Raw genomic sequence first — 24,964 nt, 5'->3', positions numbered from 1 at the left:
CTGATGAACACTCGAAGAATTAACGTGAGGAGAACATTTAACGGGGTTCCCATTAGTCGCGCCTGTCGTACTCAGTGCCGTGATGACGGCGCGACATGAAACATCCGCTTTGGAAATAGTAAAGAGCCTTCTATTGAGCGGATTATAAGGCACGGAAGTTACAGCGCTCAAAAGCGATTATAACTTGCAGGTGGATAGACGAGAACTTGAATACAACAATGGACACAGGGACCTTCCATTTAGCGGACTAAAAGGCACGGAGAGAGAGAGAGAGAAAAAAAAAACAACTTTATTAGACCAAGGGGTTCGGGCCGTATAGGTCCGGGGACCCTGGGACCGTGGGACCGTACAGGTCCCAGGGTCCCCGCACGACCCCACTGCACAGAAGCGACAACTGAAAATCGACGCAGCACACCGAGAATTCATGTTTGAACCATTTCACCACAAGCAGCCTAACAGGGAAACTTGGGGGATTTTTCGAGATCAACATATCTGAATGAAATTTGCTGAGTGCGTTCTTACACAGGCATCCGTCGTGTCATGGAAACATCAGTCTTGAGAGTTGCGCAGTTTTTACCAATTAATTTCGTTCATCCCCTCGGAACACCTGCCTTGCCTGCTCCTCAGCTGCTGGCCATATTGCGTTATGACGTAAAAGGGGGTATACGCAGAGCAGGCTGGGAATGAATGGTAGACGACAGGGCCGAGGAGCGTGCTATAGTGATAGTGAGCTAGTGTTGTATAGCGTGAGAAGTAACCGTTGCGAAAAGTTACGTTCTGTGTTGACGGGCATGAGATGGGAGGCGAGTAGTGTTGCATTGTCGGCTGCACGAACTTCAGCCCTCGCCTCGCGCACACACAGTTTGCGCCGATGTCGACCGCGTTCAGCCTAGCCTGAAGCCTATTACAGTTGTCGAGTTCGTGCGTCGACTGCTGGCAGACCTGAGCGACTAACCTGAAGCAAATTATGCCATTAAGATGAAGAAAACTGCTTCCGTAGTTAAAGTTTGACCCTACAGATTTGAAATCAACCATTCCTCATTTCGTACAGTGCACATACCAAAAGCTAGAAGCGACGACACGACGCGCTATCAATATCGGTGTGTTGCCATTCCGAAGACGGCTAGTTGCACTCGCCGGCACTCTCCTAAATTAAATGTGACTACGTACATCGGTGTATTTTTACATATTCTTATGCTGACTCATTATTTAACTTCTGATGTGCACTGTTTGCCTCGTATCCTAAATGGGCAGCAAGCGGAGGCCCCTTCGACACGCAAGCGTAAACAACCGCCTCGTTCAGCTGCCAACGGTGCCAATACCGGTATCGGCAATTCAGCGAGAAAATTGTGCGTTCTCTAAATGAACGACTATGCGCGCAATGTTCTAATATGTGTCTACGTTACAGAACACACTAATTGTGTGCATGAAGAGAATACAAAGAACTATAAGTAGGCAGCATAACAACGCTCCCGTATTAGGGTCTCGCGCTCTGTTTTCGAAAGTACGTGGTCGCACATATCAGCGCGACTGAAGCCGCGTTTACATGAATGCGACAGTGTCGCATCGCATCGCATTTCTAGCGCATCACATTCATGTAAACAGCCGTAATGCGCTAGGAAGGCGCATCGCATTAATGCACCAGGCGAGGGTAGATTTACGGGCGCGAGTCGACTCTCGCGGAGCATGTAAACGCAGGATCGTCGCTTTAGGAATGATGGGACGGAATTAGCCATCAACATGGCGGCGGTCCCGGCTGCCCGCTTCGAATTGAATTTGGCGTTGCTTTTGTAAAATGCACTTCGTTCGCAGCAAATGATTGTGCAAACGGCTTTCGCTTAGTCTCAGGCCGCTTCGACGACAGTATTATGGATACCCTTGCGGTGTTTTCGAGATCGCTTCTCGTTTTCGAACAAGTCGAAGCCTAACGAAAGAAATATTCGAGATGTCAACGCTACCTATCGCTAGAGTCGGAAAATAGCCGCAACGACGGCATACGGCCTCTGAGATCCGAAGATCTCGCTGGCCAACTAAAGCTGCAAAACACGTGCGCGGCTTTGCGTCCGCTACACTATAGCGTACGCTAGAAGTTGCGTACGCTAAACTAAAGCTCTCTATTTCTCGACACTCAACCACCAACGTGCACTCGGCCTACTACCGGAAACCAATTACACCGGAAGTCGGTTGCACTTCCCTTATACGACACCATGTGGCGCTACGTTCTCGCGAGAGTTAAGGCGCTACATGTAAACGGCGTCGCATCGTTTTTCCCAAATGCGCTTGGAAATGCGATGCGCCACTGTCGCATTCATGTAAACGAGGCTTGAGTGATGCAAATGTGTTTACATGCACAAAATCTGCGTGTTTTTCCATGTTCTAACATTAATTGATGTCACGGATGAGTGGCTAGCATTATATCTCAAGCGAACGACGAGCGGTCGCTGTACCTGCCGATGTATATGCACCAATTCGTGCTTTGGACTGTCAGCGGCGTTCCTGCGGGATACAAATGTGGAAAGCCGTGCTCCACATCTTACAGCGAGTATGCGAAGCACTTCCACGAGAAGGGGTAAAGCACGTAAAATGGCTAGCAGCACGTATAAAATCGGTGCTTAGAGATATCCTTGGTCTTCATGTTGCAACGCTAGATGAGGCGCATGGGCGCTGGCTCTCATGGTGGCGGGTCGAATGCGAACAGCGATCCGTGGCTATTGAATTCATCAGAATCGTAGCTGTTACTGTTTGACAGATCCGAAGATCTGGTGCAGCTGACACCGTCATCCGAAAGTCCGGCGCGGTCACGAATCAGCTGAGCGTCTCATCTTCACCGCTTTCGTTCTCCGCGCTGACAGGACCGGCATGCCTTGCGCGCCTTCCCCGCTGGTATACAACTCGTAACGCCACGCGGAGCTTCGCTCGGCTGCCCGGTCAGGTTTTAATTTCATTCTTAAGCTTCTTTTTTGCTTGTTTAAAACTATTTTCGAATTTGCGGGGCAATTCTGCTATCAGACGCGCGACAGGTGGTTTCTGGAACCTAAAAACGCCATTACCTTGACAAGGTAAAAAAAATTCGCCGGAGTTCCCCTTTAAGGTCGGTCAGTGGGTTATCGCCATGACGTCATCTCTATACACTCCAAGCCTAGATCCAGGCCCCACTGCATAGTATAGACATCATCATTCGCGTAGTTATTGTCACTGCACCACAGTCGCTCACGAAGCAACTCGTGCCCCACAGCACACCCCCTTGTTCCACTTTTCTTTGACACTCTTGTCAAATATATACACTACGCAAATGCATAATCGGAGAAGCGCTTTCATGAAAATGCGGTCAGAATTTCTTGTACGAGATACTGCACTTAAGTATAGCGTGTAGTAACAGTTATTCGTCACGCCTCGATAATTTCAACCTACTCGCTTCCTTCATGCTAATGGGGAAAAGGTCATTCCGCGTAACATTCCTCCAGTCCGAAGTGCAAGATATTTAACAAGGTTCCACGGACACTGTGTTTGACACTGCCCGGAAAGCGACAATGCCCGTTGACGAAACCTAACGGCGACACCGGGGCCATACTACGTCGCAAATAGGCATGCGGGTAACCAGTGGGCACACAACGCAATGCGAATTGCAAATGATCGTTTTTTCAGTGCTTTCTTCTATGCGCTCTTGAATATCAAGCATCGACGCCACTGAAACTTCACTTTCATGAAGTGTTTACCAATGCCACTCCGGCGATTAATGCGAATGCAAGAGCTTTTTTCTTTTTCGTTTTAATAGCAGAAACAAAGTGGTAGCTTCACCCCAAAGGCGAAGCACTGATAGCGATAGCAAAGTATTCAACAACTACACGAAGTTCGTAGTCTGGTAAGCAGTATAAACTGCAGCAAGTATTCGATTACTAATTAGATGACCGCGAATAATCGTTGGCACAACGCTGGCGTGACCAGCGCATGCAGAGGGGAGTGATCACTTCGTGCTGTCTCTCGCTTCAACATGTCTCCGAAACTTGCGACTACGCGACCTTCAACACTGGACGCGCGGGGAAGACAGCGCACGTCCAAGCTTTGCACCCGCCGCAGATTACCTCCAAGATATATAGATCGCGCGCAGCCAGCGCTAGAGTTACTGTATACGCTACTGAAGTACCGAAGTACAGTAACAGTGCAGTAACGACTGGGCTAGAGGAGATGACGCGCATCGCTCCCTCGATACGCGCGCGCATCGAGGCCCCTTACCATATATCCTTCTCGGCTCACCCTAGCACGCTTTCCCTCGTACTCACAGCATACGGTGCGCAGGGTATTACATGAAACATCAGGCTTAGGGCAAGAATTCGCCTGGAGTGTCTCTATATATGCTATCGCAATAAAAGGCAGGTATACTCACGCCCTTCACGCGGCGATCCAACAGCAGACGCGTTGTGAACGGGAATAGAGGGGTGAGAAGAAAAAAATCGAAAGGAATTGTTAAACACAATTATGAGAGACCACACATGTGGAGAACTGGCACAAGATCATCGCGTGCTAAAAAGCTCTAGTAGCATTGATTGATGGTACAAGAAAAGTTAAGGGAAATCTGTGTTCATAGATGTCTGAAAAGCGATTACCACTTGTAGGTGATAAATGCAAGCGTTTTGAATACAAGTCTCATATTCACGCAACTCATTTCAACGAAGCCACAATAACTACTGTGAATTTGGGATCAAGCTCGTTTTTCTTTACTTACTTTCTAGGTCTTCTTGATGTTCATCAGGTACTGTTTCCTACTATTTCAATCTTTACTGGCAGCAAAGACCGACACCCATGTCGTTTATAATGGTTTGTTCTTTACGCAATAACCTGCCATATTACTGCACCGTGTCCAGAGCGGTCAGTGCGGTGCGATTATCACAGCATGCGTCAACGTACGCAGAGTTTCTGATGGTGATTTTGTGATGGTTCGGCTGCGATACCGTAGCGATGTGGTATGACACGTATAATTTCCGGTGCAAAGGTCATATGAAGCTTCACATGTTTTAACTATGAATATTCACGAGAATTAACACAATTCTACTAATTAACCTTTTACACAATAGCTTTACAGGGCACATACTACAATGTAAGCCAATCCTCAAGGCACTCTTCGGACAAATTTCGTAATCAGTTTAGCAACAAGCGCTGCCAAATGCGCGCCAAAAACGATCTGTTCTTCTAGTTAATTATACAAAAATCCATCTCAATCAGCACACGACAAATTTAACCGCGACATCAATGCATTACGGCGTTTGATTTGGGAACACGTATTTCGAAACTAGTGCCAGCCTCAGAATTCCTTCTAAGTTGATATGTCTTGAGAACTCACCGGTTCCATTGCAATTAGAAAATTGCAAAATGTGCTCTAAAGTAATTAGTTAAGGTGGTGAAATGTTAATTATTCAGTTATGCTGTTCGATTTCTCAGGCAAGCAATGCCCGCCTTTGAGTAATCCAGCTCAAGGAGTAAACTTGTGCTATCTGCCTTGGGCAATTATTCATTTCTTTATTTTGCTTTCTTTCATATGTTACACATCATGAAATAAGCATAACCTATACCCAGAACATACTCTATGCTCAGACATCAAAATACCCTCGTTGTTATCTGACAAATGTCCTCACTCGTCCTTTCGAACTGAAGGATATGAAGTGTTGTATACACGCGTTTAAACACAAACGCGCTGAACTTACCGACGTGAAGTCCTTTTGAAACAGCGTAGACGGAACGGCACATGGAAAAAGTAACAAAAGAAAAATTAAACAGTGACTTACAGACGTCACCACGCCATGCAACGGTCGAGCAACGAATGTGCATATCTGTGCACGGCACTTTCCACTGAGCCTCACTTCAAGGTTCAGCGAACACTATATCGAGAATATGTAAGTAGCAGCAACGCGCTTTTCAAGACATTAAAAAAAAGTAAAAGAAAAATAGAGAAAGAAAACGCACTGTGCTTGTGTGTGCTGCACTGCTTTGACGCAGACAGTGAACATAAAAAAAGATTTGCGGATCCCACGCACTGTGGGAATCGACGTAGGCGAAGCTTTCTGTGCTGTTTGTATTGACTGATGATAATTAGCGGTAATGCTGACAGCGGATGTGTAATTTCTTCAGCGTTTAGTCCAATACGAGAGTGGTGAGTTGACGTTAAACGCTACCTTGCGTGCATCACTGCTGTTTGTCTGCGTAGTCCACCGAACACACGGGGACACGTGTTTGCTTGAGGTATAGTTGTGCGCCATTGTCCATAATCTCAGAGGTCTGAGCAGTCATTGCCTCACTTGGCACATCGCATCGTGGCAGAAGCGTTAAACTTCAAAGTGAATTATGGGGCTGCACGTGCCAAAACCACAATAGGATTATGCCGTAGTGGCGCACTGCGGATAAAATGTGACGCCCTGGTGTTCTTTACCGTGCGCCTTAATCTAAGTGTACTAGCATTATTGCATTACACACCTGTAGGCTGCCGCGGTGGGAATCTAACCCGCGACCTCGAGCAATGCCATAGCCGCAAAGCTACCACGATGGGCACAGAAGTATTGACATGCGACCGCTTCCGTAGTGTCACATAGACCTTAAAGGAACACTAAAGGCGATTACTAAGTTGACGTGAACTGTTAAAATGTCATTCCATAAACCTCGTAGCGCTTGTTTCGTGGCAAGAAAAAAGTTAGTTTACGAGAAAATTGTGTCTGAAGGGCGCGCTTACCTTTAGTGCAATTCAAATCGCGTAACCCGAGCGGGGAGTGGTGACGTTGCATATGGCAACACCGCCCTTTACTGCCGTAAGTGAGTAAAACGGCGCCCGACAGACGGCGCTACGGTTTTTTAGATAAAACGCAAACGCGAGGCAATGGAGGAACCGAGCCAAGACAGAGCGTTGGATTCGCCGCTGCAGCTGCTCTTGGTCAAGTGGCGTGGACGGTTCGCGAATCTCGCGATATCACGTGGACGTGGAATCATCTGCTAATTGCAGCTTGTGCGAGTTTCGCGAGCCAGCAAAACGAGTGCAGCATCGCGCGATAACTAAACTACTGAAACGGGACAGCGCAGGCGGCGCTGAATAGGAGAAAACGAAACCTTTCGACACCAGCATCGTTGTCAAGGGTAACGTCAATTCGTTCTTTTTTTTTTTCTAAATATCAAATTGAACTGAACAAGTAGCATTTTCTTTCGTCTTATTATGCAATACAATGATCTCTTTATTACGAGTGGGTGAGAACTAGTGACAGAATTATAATGAGGAGTGCCTTCGTCATCGAGCTAGTACTTCAACAGAGTTTTAGATTGTCCAGTATTCGGGTAAACGCGGGCGGAGGGTCGGAGGCGTAAGCGTGAGCAGCCTGTATGGCGCAGCCACCTAGTGGCGCACAGCTCAACGCACTGACTTGAACCGGCAATGCTGAACTGGATCGCCGTGGCTTTGGTGAAATCCGAGGCGAAGGGAGCCTGGAGTACAGCGAACCGCACCAACCAGACGGTCTCACAGATTGACTGTGACGAAACTGTTTTATGTTCTTTCTCTCCTTACTTTCTTTCCTTTCGTGCTTTCAACATCTCCTGTGGCGTCTACAAACGCCTGTCCTGAGTCAAAAGGGATCATGACCAGCCACTTATACTTACTGAACAGGCAAAAACAGCTAATATTGCAGCAACCAAGTACATTCTACTTCGCTGCTGGCGTAAATTTTCTGCAGTGGCGTAATCGTGTTGCTGCCGAAAATTTACAGCCGCAGCAAACTAAATATACTTGGTTACAGCAATATTAGCTGTTTTTGCCTGGTCGAGCCTGCGTTTGCCCGAATACCGGACAAGTTAAAACTCTGAGGGGGGGGGGGGGTATCTAATAGTGTCCCGCAGAAGCAAAGAAAGCTCCGCTTTGAGAGGCTACCAACTGCTTTGGGATGCAATGCAAGACAGACATGGACACAAATAGATAAAAACGCGCACCACAGACGCTACAGAACAGCTATATTTTTATTTGTTAATGTTCTCGCGTCAGCTTTACGCTAGAGTACAATGAATGCTCAACAAACCTGCCCACCAACTGTAGTGACGACTGCTAGACCACACTGCGTACCTGTATATTGATTCCTTAGGGCTGAAGTGCATTGTGCTATGTCAAAGTTAAAATGACCATTTCATGCACGAGTAATTTTTTCCCCGTAGCAATCAGCAATACGTGCGCACACATACATATAGCGCACGCACAGGCTGTTTGAATTAACTGCCTGCTGAAGTTTAAGGAAGAAATTATAATCGAAGGCACTATACGGAATAACACTAGCGACTGGCCGACGATATACGTAGTTGATTGTGGAAAAATAAAGGGAGAGGGGGCGGGGATATTACTACGCATTCGGAAGTAAAATTGAACAAAACAACTTTCATTAATTTTTCCTGCAGATGGCGGCGCCGATTATGCGAAAATACCGCGGATTTTGATAGCACTTATTTTGTATCGCTGTCACTGTTTCGCCGCATTTGAACATGTGAAGTTGGCCGTTTAGCCGAAGTTTCACCTCCCAATAAGCAAATTTATTTTCGTCTAAAAAGCAACTTCGTAAGAGTAACCTACCATACCAGCCTTTGAGTTTGCCTTTACCACCCATTCAATAACAAAAAAAAGAGAAAAAAAAAGAAGCGAAAGAGTTAACAGTACTCAACTCGTACTCAGCACAGTACGCAGTTTCCTTAGCTCTGCCTCCATATGCTAACCCAACACAGTGAACAATTCACCCTTAGAACGCGAATCAATGGTCCATACAGCTCTGGGCTGTCACGAAGAACTCGTGCACGCTATATAAACAGCTCGAAACATGGTACAGTCACAACGTCAGCGGCCAACGCGCCGCTCAACGATGCAACACTCTCCCTTGGGGAAGAGGACAGCTCCCCACACCGCTCCGCGCGCGCATTAGACCCGCGCGCTGCACCGTGGCAGAAACGGCCCCCGCCGACGAGTGGTCCGCGCCTGCTTCGGGGATTCATTGGCCTTCGCCCCCTCCCGCCACTCGAGGGCACCAGGCTACTTGATATCGAGTGCCAGTTTGATTAATAGCCTCGCGAAGGCTTTATCTTCTGGTCGTTACGCCACCCACGCCCAATTTTCTTTTTCTTTTGTTCGTTGTTCGAACGCATAAAGATGCCCCCCCACACTTTGTCAGGTGAATCCTTGCAGTCAAACAGACCCTGCGCTCGTCGAAAAGCTTACGCTAAAGCAACGCAAACGTCAGGGCATGCCTTGCTATAAGCCTCACGTCAGCATCCCTGTCAATTATAAGTTGGAGAAAGCGGCCACTGTTAGTGAGCCAGTCACCGTTCACGAGGTGTAAAATGAAATCGTCAACACAGCGTGTCAAAGCGGAGAGATCTGGAAATGTGCGGTGACGGCGTGCACGTATCTGCAAAGGCGCGACACGCTTCGAGACAGGACAAGAACGATTTTATATACCCTGTTGTAATACAAGCTTAAGACAGCGGCTTAAAAAAAAAGGGGGGGGGGGGGGGCGGCGGACTGGGAAAATTATGAAGACGCGTGCAGAGATAGAGTACAAGAGACGACCCGGTTAAACTCTCGTCAATGTCAATTGTCCCGAGGGGAAGCTATCCCTTTAACTTGGCACAAAAAGAAAACAGCTTGCACTCGCCATCGCGGCGAAGTTTTGCGAACAAACAACTGGAAAATACGCGAACCCTCTGAGCCGAGTAAGCGGTCACGTCACGCTGAAAAGCGCAGCTCGCGCGTCGATTGAGCTGGCCAGCTACGATATTTGATTTTCGAACAAACGGCGCCAAGCAACGTCAGTGCACTTCTACTATCCTACTTAGCACAATTTTTCTTCTCCCGTTGAGCTCGGGCCTAGTGGAGCCAGTACAGCGTTGCGGACAAGAACCAGCAAAAGGACCTGCCGCGAAAAAACAGAGCCGCGAAGGGGCCGCGCGCACAGCTGGTCAAGGAAGAGAGCTAGGCGCGCGCGCGCGAGCGGTCAGGCGCACGGAGGCTAGTCACGCCGGAGACAGCTGCCAAAAGTGTCACACAATATGGGCGACGTCAGGGCGCTCGCAGCCGGCGGCGCGCGCCCGTGAACCGCTGCTGCGGCAGCGCGCGTCCCCCGACGGCGGCCGGGGCCCGAAACGGCGAGGCGACGCGCACAACAAAGCGCAGGCTGCCCCCTCCAGGAAAGTGACGCCGGCGTCACGACGCGCGGCCAGCGGACACGCGAAAACCGATCCCCGACGAACAAGACCGGTCGGCCATCGGCGGCACGTCGCGCCTGCGTCACGCGGTGAGCAAAACAAAGGGCAGGTAAGAACAACGGCCATCGGCGCTGCAGTAGCCCGAACGACTCGTGGAGGAAATTCGGCGGCAAAAGTGGAACGAGACGCGGGCAACGAGCCGTGCGGCCGTACAGACTCGGACAGGCGCCCGCGAAGAGGAGACGGCGCCGCACGACTGCGAGAGACGCGAAAGGGCCGTCCGAAACAAAGGAAGCCAGCCGAGGAGGGCACCCGAACACACTGCGGCTCCTCTATCAAAATAGCCACTCGCACGCTCCCGGCCATCCGAGTGAGCGCAAGCGGCGTGCTCGCCAAAGGAGGTTTAAAGTCAGCACGTGCCGCGGCTGCCCAACAGAGACGCGCCCGCGAATCCCCGCCTTCCCGGCCGCGCGGACACATTTGACAGCTCGCGCGCTCCGCCACGTGGATCGAGTCTCGGTCAAGCACAGCAGCGGGAGGGCCACCGCCCCCGCACCCACGGTCCCGGAGGAACGAGAGGGAGACTCCTCCGCCAGCGCCCGCTCATCCATCACGCTGCCCTGCCGGCTCAACAATTAAGTCCTTCCTCGGTTGTTAGCAGCCTTATTTACACTGAAGCCGGCCGCCCCGCTTGAAAAATAAAAGAGCGCCAGGCCGTCTCCACCTGCTCCACTCGCTTTTGTTGGGCACTCGGGAGTTCCCGCTTTTAATGGCCAGGGGCGCTATAGAGCGGCGCTGCATGTAGCAGCCAGCACCGAGGAGAGTTAAGGCGGCGGATGGCTCGTGCGCCCCGCGGAGAAAGACACGCACGTGATGAATGAGGCAACGCAAAACACTCCGCGACCCGGAAGAGCACCCACTACCGCGACTGGCACTGTGCGCGATGAGCCCGAGAAGGCGGGAGCCAAGCAGAAACGTTCGGCAGCACGCACACGACACGCACCCAGCGTGATCAGCAAGAAAAGCGCGGCAAAGTCCAGTGCACGTTCCGCGTCAATCAATTAGCGGGCGCCTTCTCGTTAAAAATAATCCATCGGTTCACAGATCTCTGTAATCACTTGCAGCGTTACCGAGTTCCTTAAATAACTTAACATTAATAAAGTGGGTTGGCCAGACGTCACCTTGGGCAGACGCTGTTTTCCAAAAGCCCCGCGATCTAAGAGGAATATTTACAGTCGTCGGGGTAGGAAAAGGGCGACGACCCAATTTCAAAAAGGCGGTGCACAGGGCCATGCATGAATGACACAACGGGTATAGGGAACTTATTCGGATTCCCACTTGCAAAGCACTGCAAAAGTTACACTTGTGGGGGCTAAGCGTCCCGAAACTGCGCAGTGGGTTACGGGGGACTCCGTATATGGTAGCGGGCTCCGCAATAATTTCGACCACCAGGGGTTATTTAACGTGCGCCTGAATTTGAGTACACTAGCGTTCTTGCATTTCGAACCCGTCCGAAGACGGCCGGGAACAGGACCCGCGACCTGGTGCTCTGCGTCAACGCGTGGCAAAGCACTAAAGAAACAGACATTTCGTCCAACCCACGGGCACAGGGTAAGGAAAAAATGATTTTAATATAAATGCGATTTCTTGTTTTGCTGCTGTTTGGCTTCGGTGTTTATTTCCCAACGTTATTGAATGCCTTAAAAGTTTCTGTGCGCTGTATTAGCATGTAGCATTTTTCTACACGCTCATTTTCTGAACCAAGTGGGCAGCTGCCCCCCCCCCTTTTTTTAAAAAGCTTCTAGACATTCAAGTTACTACTGAAAAAAAAAAGAATTCTAAAAACAAAACTACATTTCTATAAGCTTATCTGATTATGTACGAGTCCTCTGGAAACAATGAAATGTTCGCGGTAGGTTCTAGCAAACAATTTAAGAGTTTGTTGTAGTGTGCGCGTGGCTGTTCGTCGCGTTTCTCTATCTCTACTCACTTTGTGGCGTGAATGTTATCTTTCATAAAACGCCAAGACCACAAAAAGCTGCTTGCCAATTAAGCGTGGGTTTCGAGCCAATAGATCCACGCCGTGCAAGCAAGAAGACTCCCACACTCGGTGTACCTTCAACAAATCTCAGTTGCATAACGAGCTCTGCCAGCACAAGCTGCATTTGGCAGGTGCTGTTCGTGAGGCCATTAAGCCTATATACATACCAGCAGCTGGCTCAACCAGACCGCATCAAAAAATGCTTTTGCGGACGAACTCAGAACCCCCAACGAGTTGTTCAACCAATGTTGTCGGGGATAGGGCGCGCCTCGATGCGCGAAAGCGGGGGGCGCGCGTACCGAGTCACCCTATTCTGGGAAAGCGGGCACCCAAAAATGTTATTGTTGGACTGCAGAGGCTGAGCATGGCCACATAAGACGCAGTTGTAACTTTCAAACGTGTCAGCGTTGCCCGAAATTCGTGTTTTGAAGGCATTTCAAGTATCATCTGGGCGCTATACGTTGTTCAGTGGCTGAGTGAGGTTGACTGCCCTGGAATCTGCTTTGCTGATAGAGAACCACAGCAGATGACAAGGGACGCTAGGCAGGCGAGATAACAGGCTAAGAAGAGAACTAATGAATCTGGAAATGGCTGGTGGCTACTGCATCAATGCTGCAGTGCGCAAAATTTCGAGAGCAAAACTGAAGTAACGATGCTTTTGCACCTTAAAAGCTATCTCAAAACATTTTTTACAGGTGCCATTATCTCAAGGACATAAAAAGAAGGCTAATTTTGTCCTCGGCAACATTATATATATATATATATATATATATATATATATATATATATATATATATATATATATATAGCTACTGAACTAGAATCACGGAGATCGACCCATGTTTTTTTTTTTCTAGAAGGGCGTTTATACCCAAAACAATGCAAAATGTTGAGGCTCTCGGTAAAATTATAAAATGAATACTTGTATGCAAGAATAAAAATTGCAGTTCAATAAATTAGGAAGAAAACGATGAATGAAATGATACCAAAGTTACTGCTGCCTGTAGCAGTTCCTGTGAAACTGATAGCTAAACATGCCTAAATATACATGACATGTATACAATGCGTATCCAAAAAGTCGGCTCATTGACGAACGCATGAAAAAAGAAGAAACAGAGAATTAACAGTAGGCCATGCACGTTTACGGCCAATCAATACAATATGACGGGGTAACAGAACGCTTGTATAACGGTACGGTGAGATTGGACGATGCACTGATCGCTTTAAATATGGCACAACCCTAATATCCAGTAACTTATCATCCTTGTGTCACTGAGTTCTCGCATCCGCGCTGAGCATTTGAAGACAATCTTCGCTCCTCATGCAAAATCTACCGGCCGCCTCTTGGCAAGCCTGTTATACTTTGCGGACGACAGCGTTAAGGGAAAGCGCACCTCCACCATCAAGCACAGTAACCTCCGCACAATCTGAGGCGTCAAGCACGCATCCTTTCTACTCCTCCGCGCAGTGGTAGGTGACACTGTCAGCTCGCAAAGCTGGCAAAAACAAAGAAAACAGCGAACACGCCTCACGCTCGAGGGATGTCACCCTCGGCCAGCGTGCGTCGGGGGCCGGTCGGGGAACCCTTGCCTGCGTTCCTTCTGCGCCCAACGCGACAAACATTGCACCGCAGGCGGGAAGGGCGCCACGCGCAGCTGTCTCACAGCCGCAGCTCGAAGGTCCACGGGCAACGGACAACGACGCGGTATTAAAACTCGTGCCCCTCACGCACCGGACTCGGGCGCGAAGGCAAACCACAGAACGGCAGGCCATCGACAAGGGCAATATGAAAGCACGCGAACAGGGAGCTCCCGCCATGGACATGCCAAGACAGCAAGGGTAATGCGGTCATTTCCATGCGCGTCCAAGGCGTATGCAAATGAAAACAGCCTGCACAAGGAAACCGCGCCCGCCACACTGCGCGGAAAGAAGCATCATGTGCAGCCGCCCTCGGCGTCGGGGTGCCCACCGGGCACTCCGAATGCCAAGCTCGGAGCTCTACATACGGAGTCCGGCGGCGTGACCTCCTCGGCGCCACCACCTCCCGACGTTCTCGTGTCTTCGCACCGCCCAGCTGACGCCCCATCTTCCCCGCGCGTGTTTAAAGTTGTTTCAAAGCTGCACTCAGCAGTGGAATCTGTACTTTATTTCTTTTTCCTGCGCAGGTGGCGCGACAATTTGGAATTTCTCAGACGCGAACAATCGCCGCCACGAAGTAGAGAGACGAATGCTAAAGGCGGCCTCTCTAGAGCCGTCACGTGACGGCCTAAAGTGATCAGGCATGCCGTCACAAAAACATTTAACTGCTTCGTTTTTTCTTATGTGCCTGACCATAATGAACAACTCGGTCACTTCCACTAAAATAGTGCCACCAAGTCGAAAGGACGCGCAACATACTATAGAATCTTTTTTAGGCCGTGTTCGGTTCCGCTCGCTAAATTTACAACTAAGCAAGCTGGAAACCGCTGCGCGTAGATGCACACTCGTTCACTGCATCCTTGAACGTCCGAGTCCGTGCCCCCTCCCTTGTACTTTGCCTTTACCTGCATTCTAACTTTTCGTCGAAGGGTCCCGTTCCACTCTATTGTCACAACCCGCCACCCTGCTTGGTGATTTTCAATGCGCAAACGACTTATAACAGCACGTGACAACGAGAAATTAAGTGGACACATTTCTGTGACAACGGCACCCGTCAACACGGATGAGGCATTTTAAACTGAGTGCATGGACGTCCCCATTAGCTTACTTTGTCTAGCTCTCCACGCTTTTTCTTAGACTACTCTGCTCAAGCGGCTCAATTTATCGACCATTGCCTGACAACCGGTCAGCGTTACCGCGACAGAAATTCGTTTTGTTACCAGCCATGTCGTGTAGTAGTGACCCACCACAAAGACGCTCACGCAATCACTTGGGAATGCACTCTGGAGGGTGGGATAAAACCAGTCACAAACACTACATTAAAACGGAATCAGACACTAATGAACTTGCGCAATTTGCGCAGAAGCGAACAACCGCGTTGTGGAATACGAAATCGCACACTGTGTATACTCTGAATCCTCGCTCAGATTTTCTAGGCAGGGCGCAGGTGCAGCCCCACATGCAACACGCGTTCGCTTGGAGTCTCCCGCATGGCCTTAAGCACCGCGTCATCCGCGATATATTGAGTAACCCGGAAAGGCGCCGGTCCCGTGTTCGATTCCCCGACCAATATGAATTTTTCTTCATCTGCGAAGCTTTATTTTTGAAAAACCCGTGTGGGTTTAGTTTGTAAATTTGTGCTACAATCGAGCGGATGACAATTTTCCCTGTCGTGTACCTTCCTGCACCTTGCGGGCTTCCGCAGAATTGATTTAACAGACCTGATACGTACGACTGGTTGGGGTTTTGGCGTACCAAATTAACACAGGGGATGTGAGAGACACCGTCATGAAGCGCCCTGGATTTAATAATGACAGCCCGTCATTTTTACTTTTTAAATGCTTTTTGCATGCATTCAAAGTTAAGTGCACGTTAATTTTTGCATACCGCCTCTGCAGCATGCGGTCGCCGAGAAGCCAATACATAAAGAAAGAGAGAAAAAAAGAGAAAGAAAGGGCTTAAATGCCCCGGAAGGCAAAATCGATTTGCGTTGTGTATTAGACGCCGACTTTTTCATCCGATATTGCGATTTCTGCAATTATGTCTCCACTATTTGCCAGAACTCCATGTCTACAGGCTTGCTTTGGAGTGGACCCAGAATGACCACTACAGTCTGTACGTTCCGAAATGCACACGCGTTAATATCAATTAAACAGCTACAATTGTGTTCATTGCTCCTACACAAGGCAGCGCACTAGGACACAAATTATTAGGAAACTCAACAGACGATGACGTAGGCGTTCAAATAAATCATGCAAAACGACCACCAGGTGCGCCGCACAGGGCTAATACGACGTTATATCTCTAAGGCCCACAAAAAAAAAAGGGGGGGGGGGAGCCTCGCACAGAAGATAGAAAGACCCACCATAGTGAAATTACTTTTATTCTTCGGCTTTCTTTATTTCACCTACACTCGCCGTTCAAGGACGACACCTAGAACGATTACAAAACATAGCTTCACCTCCGTTTCGGAAATTTGTTCACCGTCACTGACAAGGCAGTGACCTCGCTCCTCCGCCTAAGAGCACCAAGCACAGTGAAAACTTACAGTAAAGAGTACGCCATCACTGGATTAAAGCTATCAATATTGCGCATTTAGAAAATGAGCCGACTTGGTTTGCACAAGCGATCAAAGAAGCACTTTATAAAAATGAACGTTCGAGCGATCAACTCCATCACCATCGCAAATCACAGACCTAGGGATGACTAGATTTATAGCCTCAAGAAAGTCGCCACAAGAATACAATTACTGCTGCGTCAAAAAAGAGTACACCTTGAAATGGTACAAGATATTAAGGAGTGCGGCGTGAACGAATCCCTAAAACGCTCCACTGCAGAGCATCTTCCAATGAACAACAGCAAGCTCGATCCTGGGCCGCAAGGCTAGAGATGGATGTACGCGCGTTACGGCTGCACCGTGTCGGACTTTTATTTACATTCGGCGATGCGTACGCATATTATTACATGGGCGCCAAGCGACGCTACCTTTTCTTTTCCTATTCCGTAGCTCAAAGACAAGCTTTCTTTTCGGTTCGCCGGACAGCTCGGCCCAAAACTCAATACAGCTAAACGCGAATACGGACAGGAGACGCTGCGCGCGAAATACGGCCTTTCGTGTTGCACAGCCACCAAGCTACTCGCAGGCGTAATGCATGGTCGCGTGAACTCGGACGGTGACGAATGCGCCGGCCCCTCCGGCGAGCTCACCGGTGCGCCGCGCACAGCGCTCGGGTTTCCCCGGCATGCAAAAATGCGCAGCGTGGCTGGCGTGCACTAAAAGGCTGGCTGAATTTATCGGCGGCAGCTCGGCGGGGAAGCCACGCCGAATCGCACTTCTTCTGCCTTCGAAGCTGGCGCGGCAAATGAACCAGGCGGAGGCCATTGGACCCGCCAGGCATCCCGCGGCCGGGCCGGTGTGGTCACCCCGCAGAGCCTCAGCCAGGCGCTTGCGGGCGAGCCCCGACGGCGTCCGCCCCGCTACTGTGACGACGAAAGGCGAGCGCGCTCGGCACCGACACCACGGCGCGGTTCCACCACTATGGGGGACAGCCGCGTTTTCACAACTCCGCTGAGAGCGAAAAAGGGACGATTCCCACCTAAGAGGTGAGACTGCGAAATTAACAGAACTATCCCGGGATGAATATCTCGAAACATGCTAGAGCATTGTAGAACAATCGAAACGAGCTGGCCCTACAGGATGAACAATTGTTTTCAAATTTCCCATATAAATGCAGACCCTATAGACGCTAAATGTGAGGATAATTGATTAAATTTAGTTAACTGTACACGCCCTCACGGTAACTTACCCTGCACAGTCCGTTCGCGAAGGAGCATAAAAAAGCTTCTTTGTAAGCCGCATTTGCGTAAGTGGCGTAGCGTTTCAAATAAAATTTTGAAAAAACATTGAAGGTAGTGCGTGTATACCATCATTTAATTTTTTCGGTCAGATTTTTTTAAAGAATCGCCAGCGACAGCGCTGATCAGCCTTTTCAAGGGGTTTATGGAATAGGCGGACATTGCGTACACCAAAAATTTTAATGCAGCTAATTACCACGATTAATTACTCCCTTAAGGGCACATGTCGCAACTGCGACATTTAAGACGGGAGATACTAAATCTACCACCACTCTCGAGATATACGTCCTTAAGATGTGCTGCAATATACAGCGGCGTTCCACTAACCATTTCACATAGGTCCCTCTAGCTGCTTGGGAATATCTTAACTGGATCGCCAATGCATTATTTTAGCAGATTCTGGCGGGTGGATATATAAAGAAGTGCTGCTATAGCCTTACGAATTCTGCTAAGCATACAACTTCACTAACACTTCATGTCAATTTCTATATTCTAACATGTGCCCTAAAGGGAATAATTAATTTATTAATCAGCTACCTAGACATTGCGATGTGTCCAACATGTCCGCGTGTACAAGTAACCCACCTAAACAGGTCGAATTCCGCTTTATGCCTTATACGATAAATATCCCTTCGAATTAAAAAAAAATTTAAAAACACGTTGTATGACCAACTTAACACTAACAACCAACGCAACTGAAATGTGCGTAATAGGCAACAACGCAAAACGTAATAGGCAACAACATTCAGTATAGGCCGTTCCGCAAATCAACTACTTTAGTCCTTGTAGCACTCTGCGAAAGATATCTATATGATTGTGGATATCTATATGATTGTGAAATGGCTGTATTGACCTAAACCCGTAAATTGTAAAAATTGCTTTCGCTCTATCCTATTCCTTTCTATCATGCACCATTCAAGGCCGATCCCGTTGATAACGCAGGTAGGCGGAGAGCTGCTCTGATCACTGACGAAGCGCGAAATGAAATTTAATCATTGCGTTAACCAGGCCCTCGCGCCGCCCGCGCTACGCTGTCATGTAGCCACAGATACCACATGCAAACTAGCAGGCCGTTAGGTCATTATGGCTCAGTCTGCGACTATTTAATGATAAATCGCGGTGCCAATCAGCAATATCCATAAGAGTGAGCCACGCAATTAAGTTTGTTGACACAACAGGCGATTCGATCCTTCAGTATTACTCTTATCTTGCTTTATCAGCCATTCATTATCGTTATACTTAAACCCGCGAATACACGTAAAGTGCCTCGAGCGGCCAGTCGCGCAGCAATTTTGCGTGCAGTCGCGGGCTGCTTTACGCTCGGAAAAACACTTTTATGTAGCACGTATTGCGCAACAGAAAGCTGTTTAAGGAGTTTTTCATCTACCTCTACAATTTTCTCATTGACACTTTTCATCTAATTAAAACATTTGAGAAGTTGATTCATTAAGAGTAATTACATAATTAGGTGGGATGAAAAAAAAATGCCCGATTGTCTCCAAGCGACGGCAAAAAACATTAGCTTGGTTCTGTCCAGCTACATGCCATTCGCATATTTTAAAACTCTGGCTAAAGTCAGTTGGAACACCCTGTATATAAGCTTACTGGGTGAAAAGTTACTTTCGAACATCACAATTAATAGAGCACTATAGAAACGACATTTTCACCAGTTCTGTTTACATTGCTCCCGTAACGTATCGACGTATAGCGATGACGCAGCCCTCATCCAGATAAATGGTACTCAAATTAACGTCACAGTTATCCCCTATACACCATGAGCTGACCACGGGAACAGCCTCGAAATCGCTGTACGTGCGAGCGCGATCCTGCAAGAGATCATCGCGGTAATGAAGGAGCACATTACTTGACGCGCCCAAGTGTCCGCGAGCGAGTCGCACGAAGCCCGAAAAGCACGCGGCGCGGCGGAGACGCGCTACGGCAGTGGTGCCATAACAGTAGCGGCCCCGGCCGGACAGCTCGAACAACATTCAACACGGCGTACAAATCATCGGCGAGCGCGCCCGGCGCGCCGCTGTCGCGCGGCACCTCCGGCCGGCCGAAACCGGTCGCCGCGCGCGGACCGCTTCGCCAGTGCAAAAGCGGGCGGCAGCACTGACGCGGTTGACAGCGAGCAGGCAAACTGATTACCGAACGGCTCGATAATTATGCGCGCCAGAAGGATTCCCATGCCTCGACCTCGCGGCGACCGCGAGGCGTCCCACGAACTCGCAATCACCGGCCATCCCGGATACCGCAGCGGGGCGCGGAACCCCCGTCGTCCCGCTGTTTGTTTTAACCGCGGGGGGCCACCCCGATGTCGTCCCTCTCCGCGCGCCGAGGTGGTATGCGCACACGCCCCCACCGGCGGAACCCCCCTCGCCGGGACCCGGCGGACGTCGCCGCGAAAGGTGCTCTCGGCCACGCGTATTCCCGTGCTCAACCAGTCCCGTGCACGGGCACGACGAGGAATCGGCGACACCATAGCCTGCTGGGCGCCAGCGTAGATGCAGCGCCTAAACAAGGGGTCAGCAGCTGCAGCCCAACAGATAGGGGCAGCAGGTACGGCCGACGCAGAACACGTGCGCAGTCAGCACTGATCGATTCATTTTTTCACCGCATCGCCTCTAGCCGCAAGCAATCCGATCGACAGCAAACTGCGCAAGTATTTCCTGCATTCTTAACGGCCCGAAGCAACAGTGCGTTTTAAGCTGTTAGCCCCTAGTTGGTCGGGATTTTTCACGGCATCGTCCTCAAGGAAAAAAAAAAAAAAGTAACCTTCAGCGACTGAAGCGAGGAGTGCACGTATTCTTTAGTATCATGCATACAACATACGGCACAGCATTGGTTTCAATAAAGAACAAGCACAAAACAAGCATCTAAACCATACAATTTATGATAAGGCGCTCCTGCTAACAATGCGAAGCACGTAGCATACGTTTCCCGGTAAAGATTACTGTTGCGCAAGCTGCCACGGCGACGGCAGCTTGCGACGTGGGGAATGACGTCGCTACCCTTTCAAAGTATAAAAGAACCAGCCTAGCAACTGATTTTTGGGGCAGCACCGCTATGGGCAGGCAACGCATTCTGAAATTAAATGCTAATCTTCACGGTCTACGTCAACCCTGGAACATCCAAAACAGACATGCAGAACTTCACGCTAAAGCACTCGGCATGGGCGAGATACGAACGAGACACAGCAGTGGTTATCGTCGGTGACATTAATGTTGACCTTGCCAAACCCGACAAGAAGGACTGCTTCCTGTCGTTTGTCAGGGACTTTCGCATGTTACAGTGACCCCAATCAACCAACCACGCGGTACGCATCGTGTTTGCGTACGAAAGTGGTCATGGAACCTATCCCTGTGTACCACAGCGACCAGAAAGCGATTGTCACTACCATTACTCTAAAGCAACAAAGCGTTGCGTACCCACTCACCAGTTGTAGTAGTGGTTTTCAACAGCTTCATCTACTTTCGCAGGGCCGGGATGGCGAATCAATTTTTTTTTACATATTATGATATGTTTGTTTATTTCGGACAATCATGTACAAGTTTTCCGTGGACGCTGGCGAAAAGGCAAATAAATGCCTGAAAAAGCGCCAGCTAGCCATAAGCACAAAACTCAGGGAGAAATAAAAAAAAAGAACAGTCATCAATGGATACAAAAGCAAAATAAATGGAAATTCATAGTGTAAAAAGTTAAAGTGGTGAAAACCCCATATAGCTACAAGGATACACAATATATGTAAGATATGACGACTTCAAGAGTAACTATACAAACACTAGACGATATAACGAACAATTTTGAAAACATGACAATTCCGTAAAACAAAGGTGAGCATTTGCTTGCCCAGTCCATCCATACTGAATTGTTAATAGGCAGGTATGCATACAGCACGTGCTTTACGTACAGACACCGAGCTGTCAACTGGTGCGTACTATGGCCAACAGCAACACGCTTGTTTGCGAACACCGCTCTTCGCGGCCAGACGGTTCTTAGTCAATCTCGTGACTAGATTTTCAATGGCGAGCAGCAGCGCGTATTGCCAGCTTATAACCATCGCCCATTCAATACATGTGGGCCGCCTGCGCGAATACCATCCTAGAGTCCTATCCGTACATTCAACCTCCTGAACCATATCGGACAGCAATGTTATGGGAGTGTATTAATCGCACTGGCGTGCTCCCTCAGCGGCAGCGGAGGAGACATAACGTGAGCTCAATGTGTCACGTCGACAAATTAAGGCCGGGATACATGGAGCGCTTTTACGGCGGCAAGTCTGCGATTTTCGCCCGGCGGCGCGCACTCGACGCCCGGCGTCGAGAAAAACGCCCGCCGCCGCCGATCAGGACCGGCCAGATATTTGACGCGCATCATCGGACGCTGCCGGAAGCGGTCAGCGAGGGCAGCCAATAATGATTCACTGGCCGACACCTCCGTCACTTCCGTCTTCCTCGCCGGCACATGCACTTCGCGCGCGCGCTTATCTGTTCGCGAGCTTGGCACTTTGTGTTAGCGACATGGCCAGGACTTCAAAGGCAGCTCGCGTGGAATTCAACGATAAGCTTATCTACGCGGTGCAGAAGCGTTCCATATTGTGGGATAGTGGAAGGGTCGATTATAAAGACAGAGACACGTCTCTGCGACAATCTTTTTCCGATTACGCACAGCGTGGCTATATACCGCTTATTTCCAGCTCAATCTCGCCACTAAACAGGTACAAAATAAACTGATACATTAACAGCAACTGAAGGAGCTTTAGACAAAGTTTTACGGTTTTTCTTTTGTATTTTGCTGTTGTAAGGAAAGAGCAAAGGTCTATGAACTTTATTTCTGCATTTCATCTTGACTAAAGCAGTTTTGCCTTGTCTGGCCGCACTGAGGCGGCACCCGCCGTTTTTTCGCCTCATGCATCCCCAGCCAGCGGAAGTTGGGCGTCCCACCGCTGCGGTGTTTTCTGTTGTGCGTAATTCGTAGAGAAAAACGCTCCATGTATCCCGACCTTTAGTGTCCAGGGGCACTGCGTCACGGTGTCATGATCCTTTCCTATCATTCAAGCATGATAGCTTCGCTTGTCCTTGAACAATTTTGGGAAGACCCCGTAAGCTTGACGATATTTTCTTCTTCTTGCGTTAAGCCTTACCCTGGCTGCCACAGTTCAACAATTACTTTTGTCATCACACGACACCGCCCCCCCCCCCCCCACTTCCTTTTTTTCTTCAGCTTTGAATAGATGCATAGTAATCTCGTCGGCAAGAATACGAACACGTACAGGCAGGGACTAAATAATACGGGATCTAAGAACGCGCGCCAAACTGTATTTTTGCGCCCTTTAACGAAGCAAGCGCCTGCTGGCGAAACATGACATTGCTCGTCCTTTCATGCTCGTGTGCCTGCACATACATCCACCTTTTTTTGCCAGCCTAACGGGGCCTAAATGCCGTCGTGCTATTGCACAAACATTATTTTTTGCCCCGCCAATGCAAACTTCAGAGGCGCCTCGCAGACGGCCGCTGCTGACGTGTAACTGATTCATTTCTGTGCCAAAAGATCTCGCCACACGGCCAGGTGGTTGTCGCAGAAGTAGCGTTTTTGCCATGCTCACACGGTCAGCATAACTTACTTGAGCACAAGACACAGCAGTGCGGTGCTAACACGCGCGCGCTACTCGGCAGAAGCGGTGAAACCGCCATGAAGGACGAACCTAACACAGCCAACATTCAATGACGGGCCGTCACCACTTACCTCAAAACGGTACAGATCAGGGTCTTCACGAAGGAGCCGTACGAGTGAGTGGTAGTCAGTCTGTGAAGCCCTAAGCAGCCACTCCCGCCGGCGAGGGTCCAACTGAAAGGCAGTATCGCGCTTCCGTTTAAACCCTCGTGATATAGGAGGCATCGCGAAATGCAACTGAACTGGCACCAGCGTTGCATTAACGCATCGCTTCGCGGTCCACTCGTTGACTGGACAGCTTGACAGCAAGATAGCTCTGTAGCACGGTCGACAAAAAGTGCGTACCTAACCTTTTGTACCTTCGTTTATTTACCTATCCATTCTGTCTGAAATGAAAGACGTTTCGTCAACTATCTGCGACTTTCCTGAATAATAATTTTTAAAAAGTGCTGTTACGTGTGACGCCACGGCAGCTTTCAAGTTTTTTTTTTTAAACGTGAATGGAATTTACGTTCTGCGCTCGACAGCGAGACTATATGTACAGGACGGTCCACTGTTGGAAGGAACACGCGAGCGCGTGGCTCATGCTCTACGCAGTGCTATGTACGGGAAGCGGCGAAAACCAAGCGCATGCGCGAAACGGCGCACGGGCGGCGCACGCCTCGCATTGCCTGCTGCCCCCCAGCCCCCCCCCCTCCCCCCTTTTCCCCATCGGTATGCCTGCTCGCGGCGTGAGGGGCGGCGTGAAGGGCGGCGTGCGGCTGCGCGACCACACGTCTTGAGCCACAGTTGCGATAAACGCGATCTAAAAGAGCTAAGTTCGCTTCACTTGCCAGCCATATGGATTCTAAGAGCATGCAAATAATCGAGTGAGCGAGTGAAAATTTTACTGAAAATAAATAAAATAAGGCACGATGGTTGGGGCCCCTATTCCATGGCCCCACTGGTACGAGCGGCTCGCTGGGCTTGGTCCAGAAGAGCCAATTGGCTCTCTCGGCCCTCGTCCGCAAGCCATATATTCCTCGTTGGTGGATGTTTATGCATTATGGGGCTGTCTATGTACAGAGACCTCTTGGAGCACTCACATGCGATGTGCTTTAGTGTGGGTGTGTCTCAATTCAAATAAACCACACAAAGATAAACAGAACATCCGTCTGATACTCACCGTGTTCACCGACGTAGTGTCATCATCGGCGGCCTGCAACGAGGACAACCGTGGCAAATCATAAACACCTCTAAGCAACAATATGACACAACTGAAATGCTAGCGGCAAATCGTACATGCAGAACGGGTTCACAGCAACAAATATCTGTTGGAGGTCTTGCAGTGGAGGGCACGCTAATGTTCCAGCGCGATTCAGAACCATGATTTGTGCTTTGCTTTCCCCAAGAGAATTTCACATATTTACGAGAATGTACAGAACAAGATCTTCCAGCTAACGAGACGACCAGGGCAGTAGCATATTCCTTGGCGCTTCCGCTTTAAATATGACTGCCGGGACTTGTGTGACCTCATTCAGTTACATCAATTTCGTTTAGTTACGCTAA

The 24,964-nt window shown here is 49.3% G+C and overlaps 1 protein-coding gene across 1 annotated transcript in view; it reads right to left on the bottom strand.

The window, feature by feature from the left end:
• Positions 1 to 292: 292 nt before the first annotated feature.
• LOC135903153 (uncharacterized) overlaps positions 293 to 24,964 on the bottom strand; it is a 101,268-nt gene continuing 76,596 nt past the window's right edge. Inside the window, exons 9-12 of the mRNA XM_070539839.1 lie at positions 24,582 to 24,614; positions 23,489 to 23,590; positions 5,631 to 5,711; positions 293 to 394 (exon numbers count right to left, since the gene is read on the bottom strand). Of these exons, the coding sequence (XP_070395940.1) occupies positions 293 to 394; positions 5,631 to 5,711; positions 23,489 to 23,590; positions 24,582 to 24,614 (318 nt within the window). The remainder of the gene's footprint in view (positions 395 to 5,630; positions 5,712 to 23,488; positions 23,591 to 24,581; positions 24,615 to 24,964) is intronic.

Source organism: Dermacentor albipictus, chromosome 1 (genome assembly GCF_038994185.2).
Source record: "Dermacentor albipictus isolate Rhodes 1998 colony chromosome 1, USDA_Dalb.pri_finalv2, whole genome shotgun sequence".
NCBI classification, from domain to species: domain Eukaryota; kingdom Metazoa; phylum Arthropoda; class Arachnida; order Ixodida; family Ixodidae; genus Dermacentor; species Dermacentor albipictus.
Note: the sequence above shows the minus strand (reverse complement) of the source record. Positions and strands in the feature narration are given on the sequence as shown.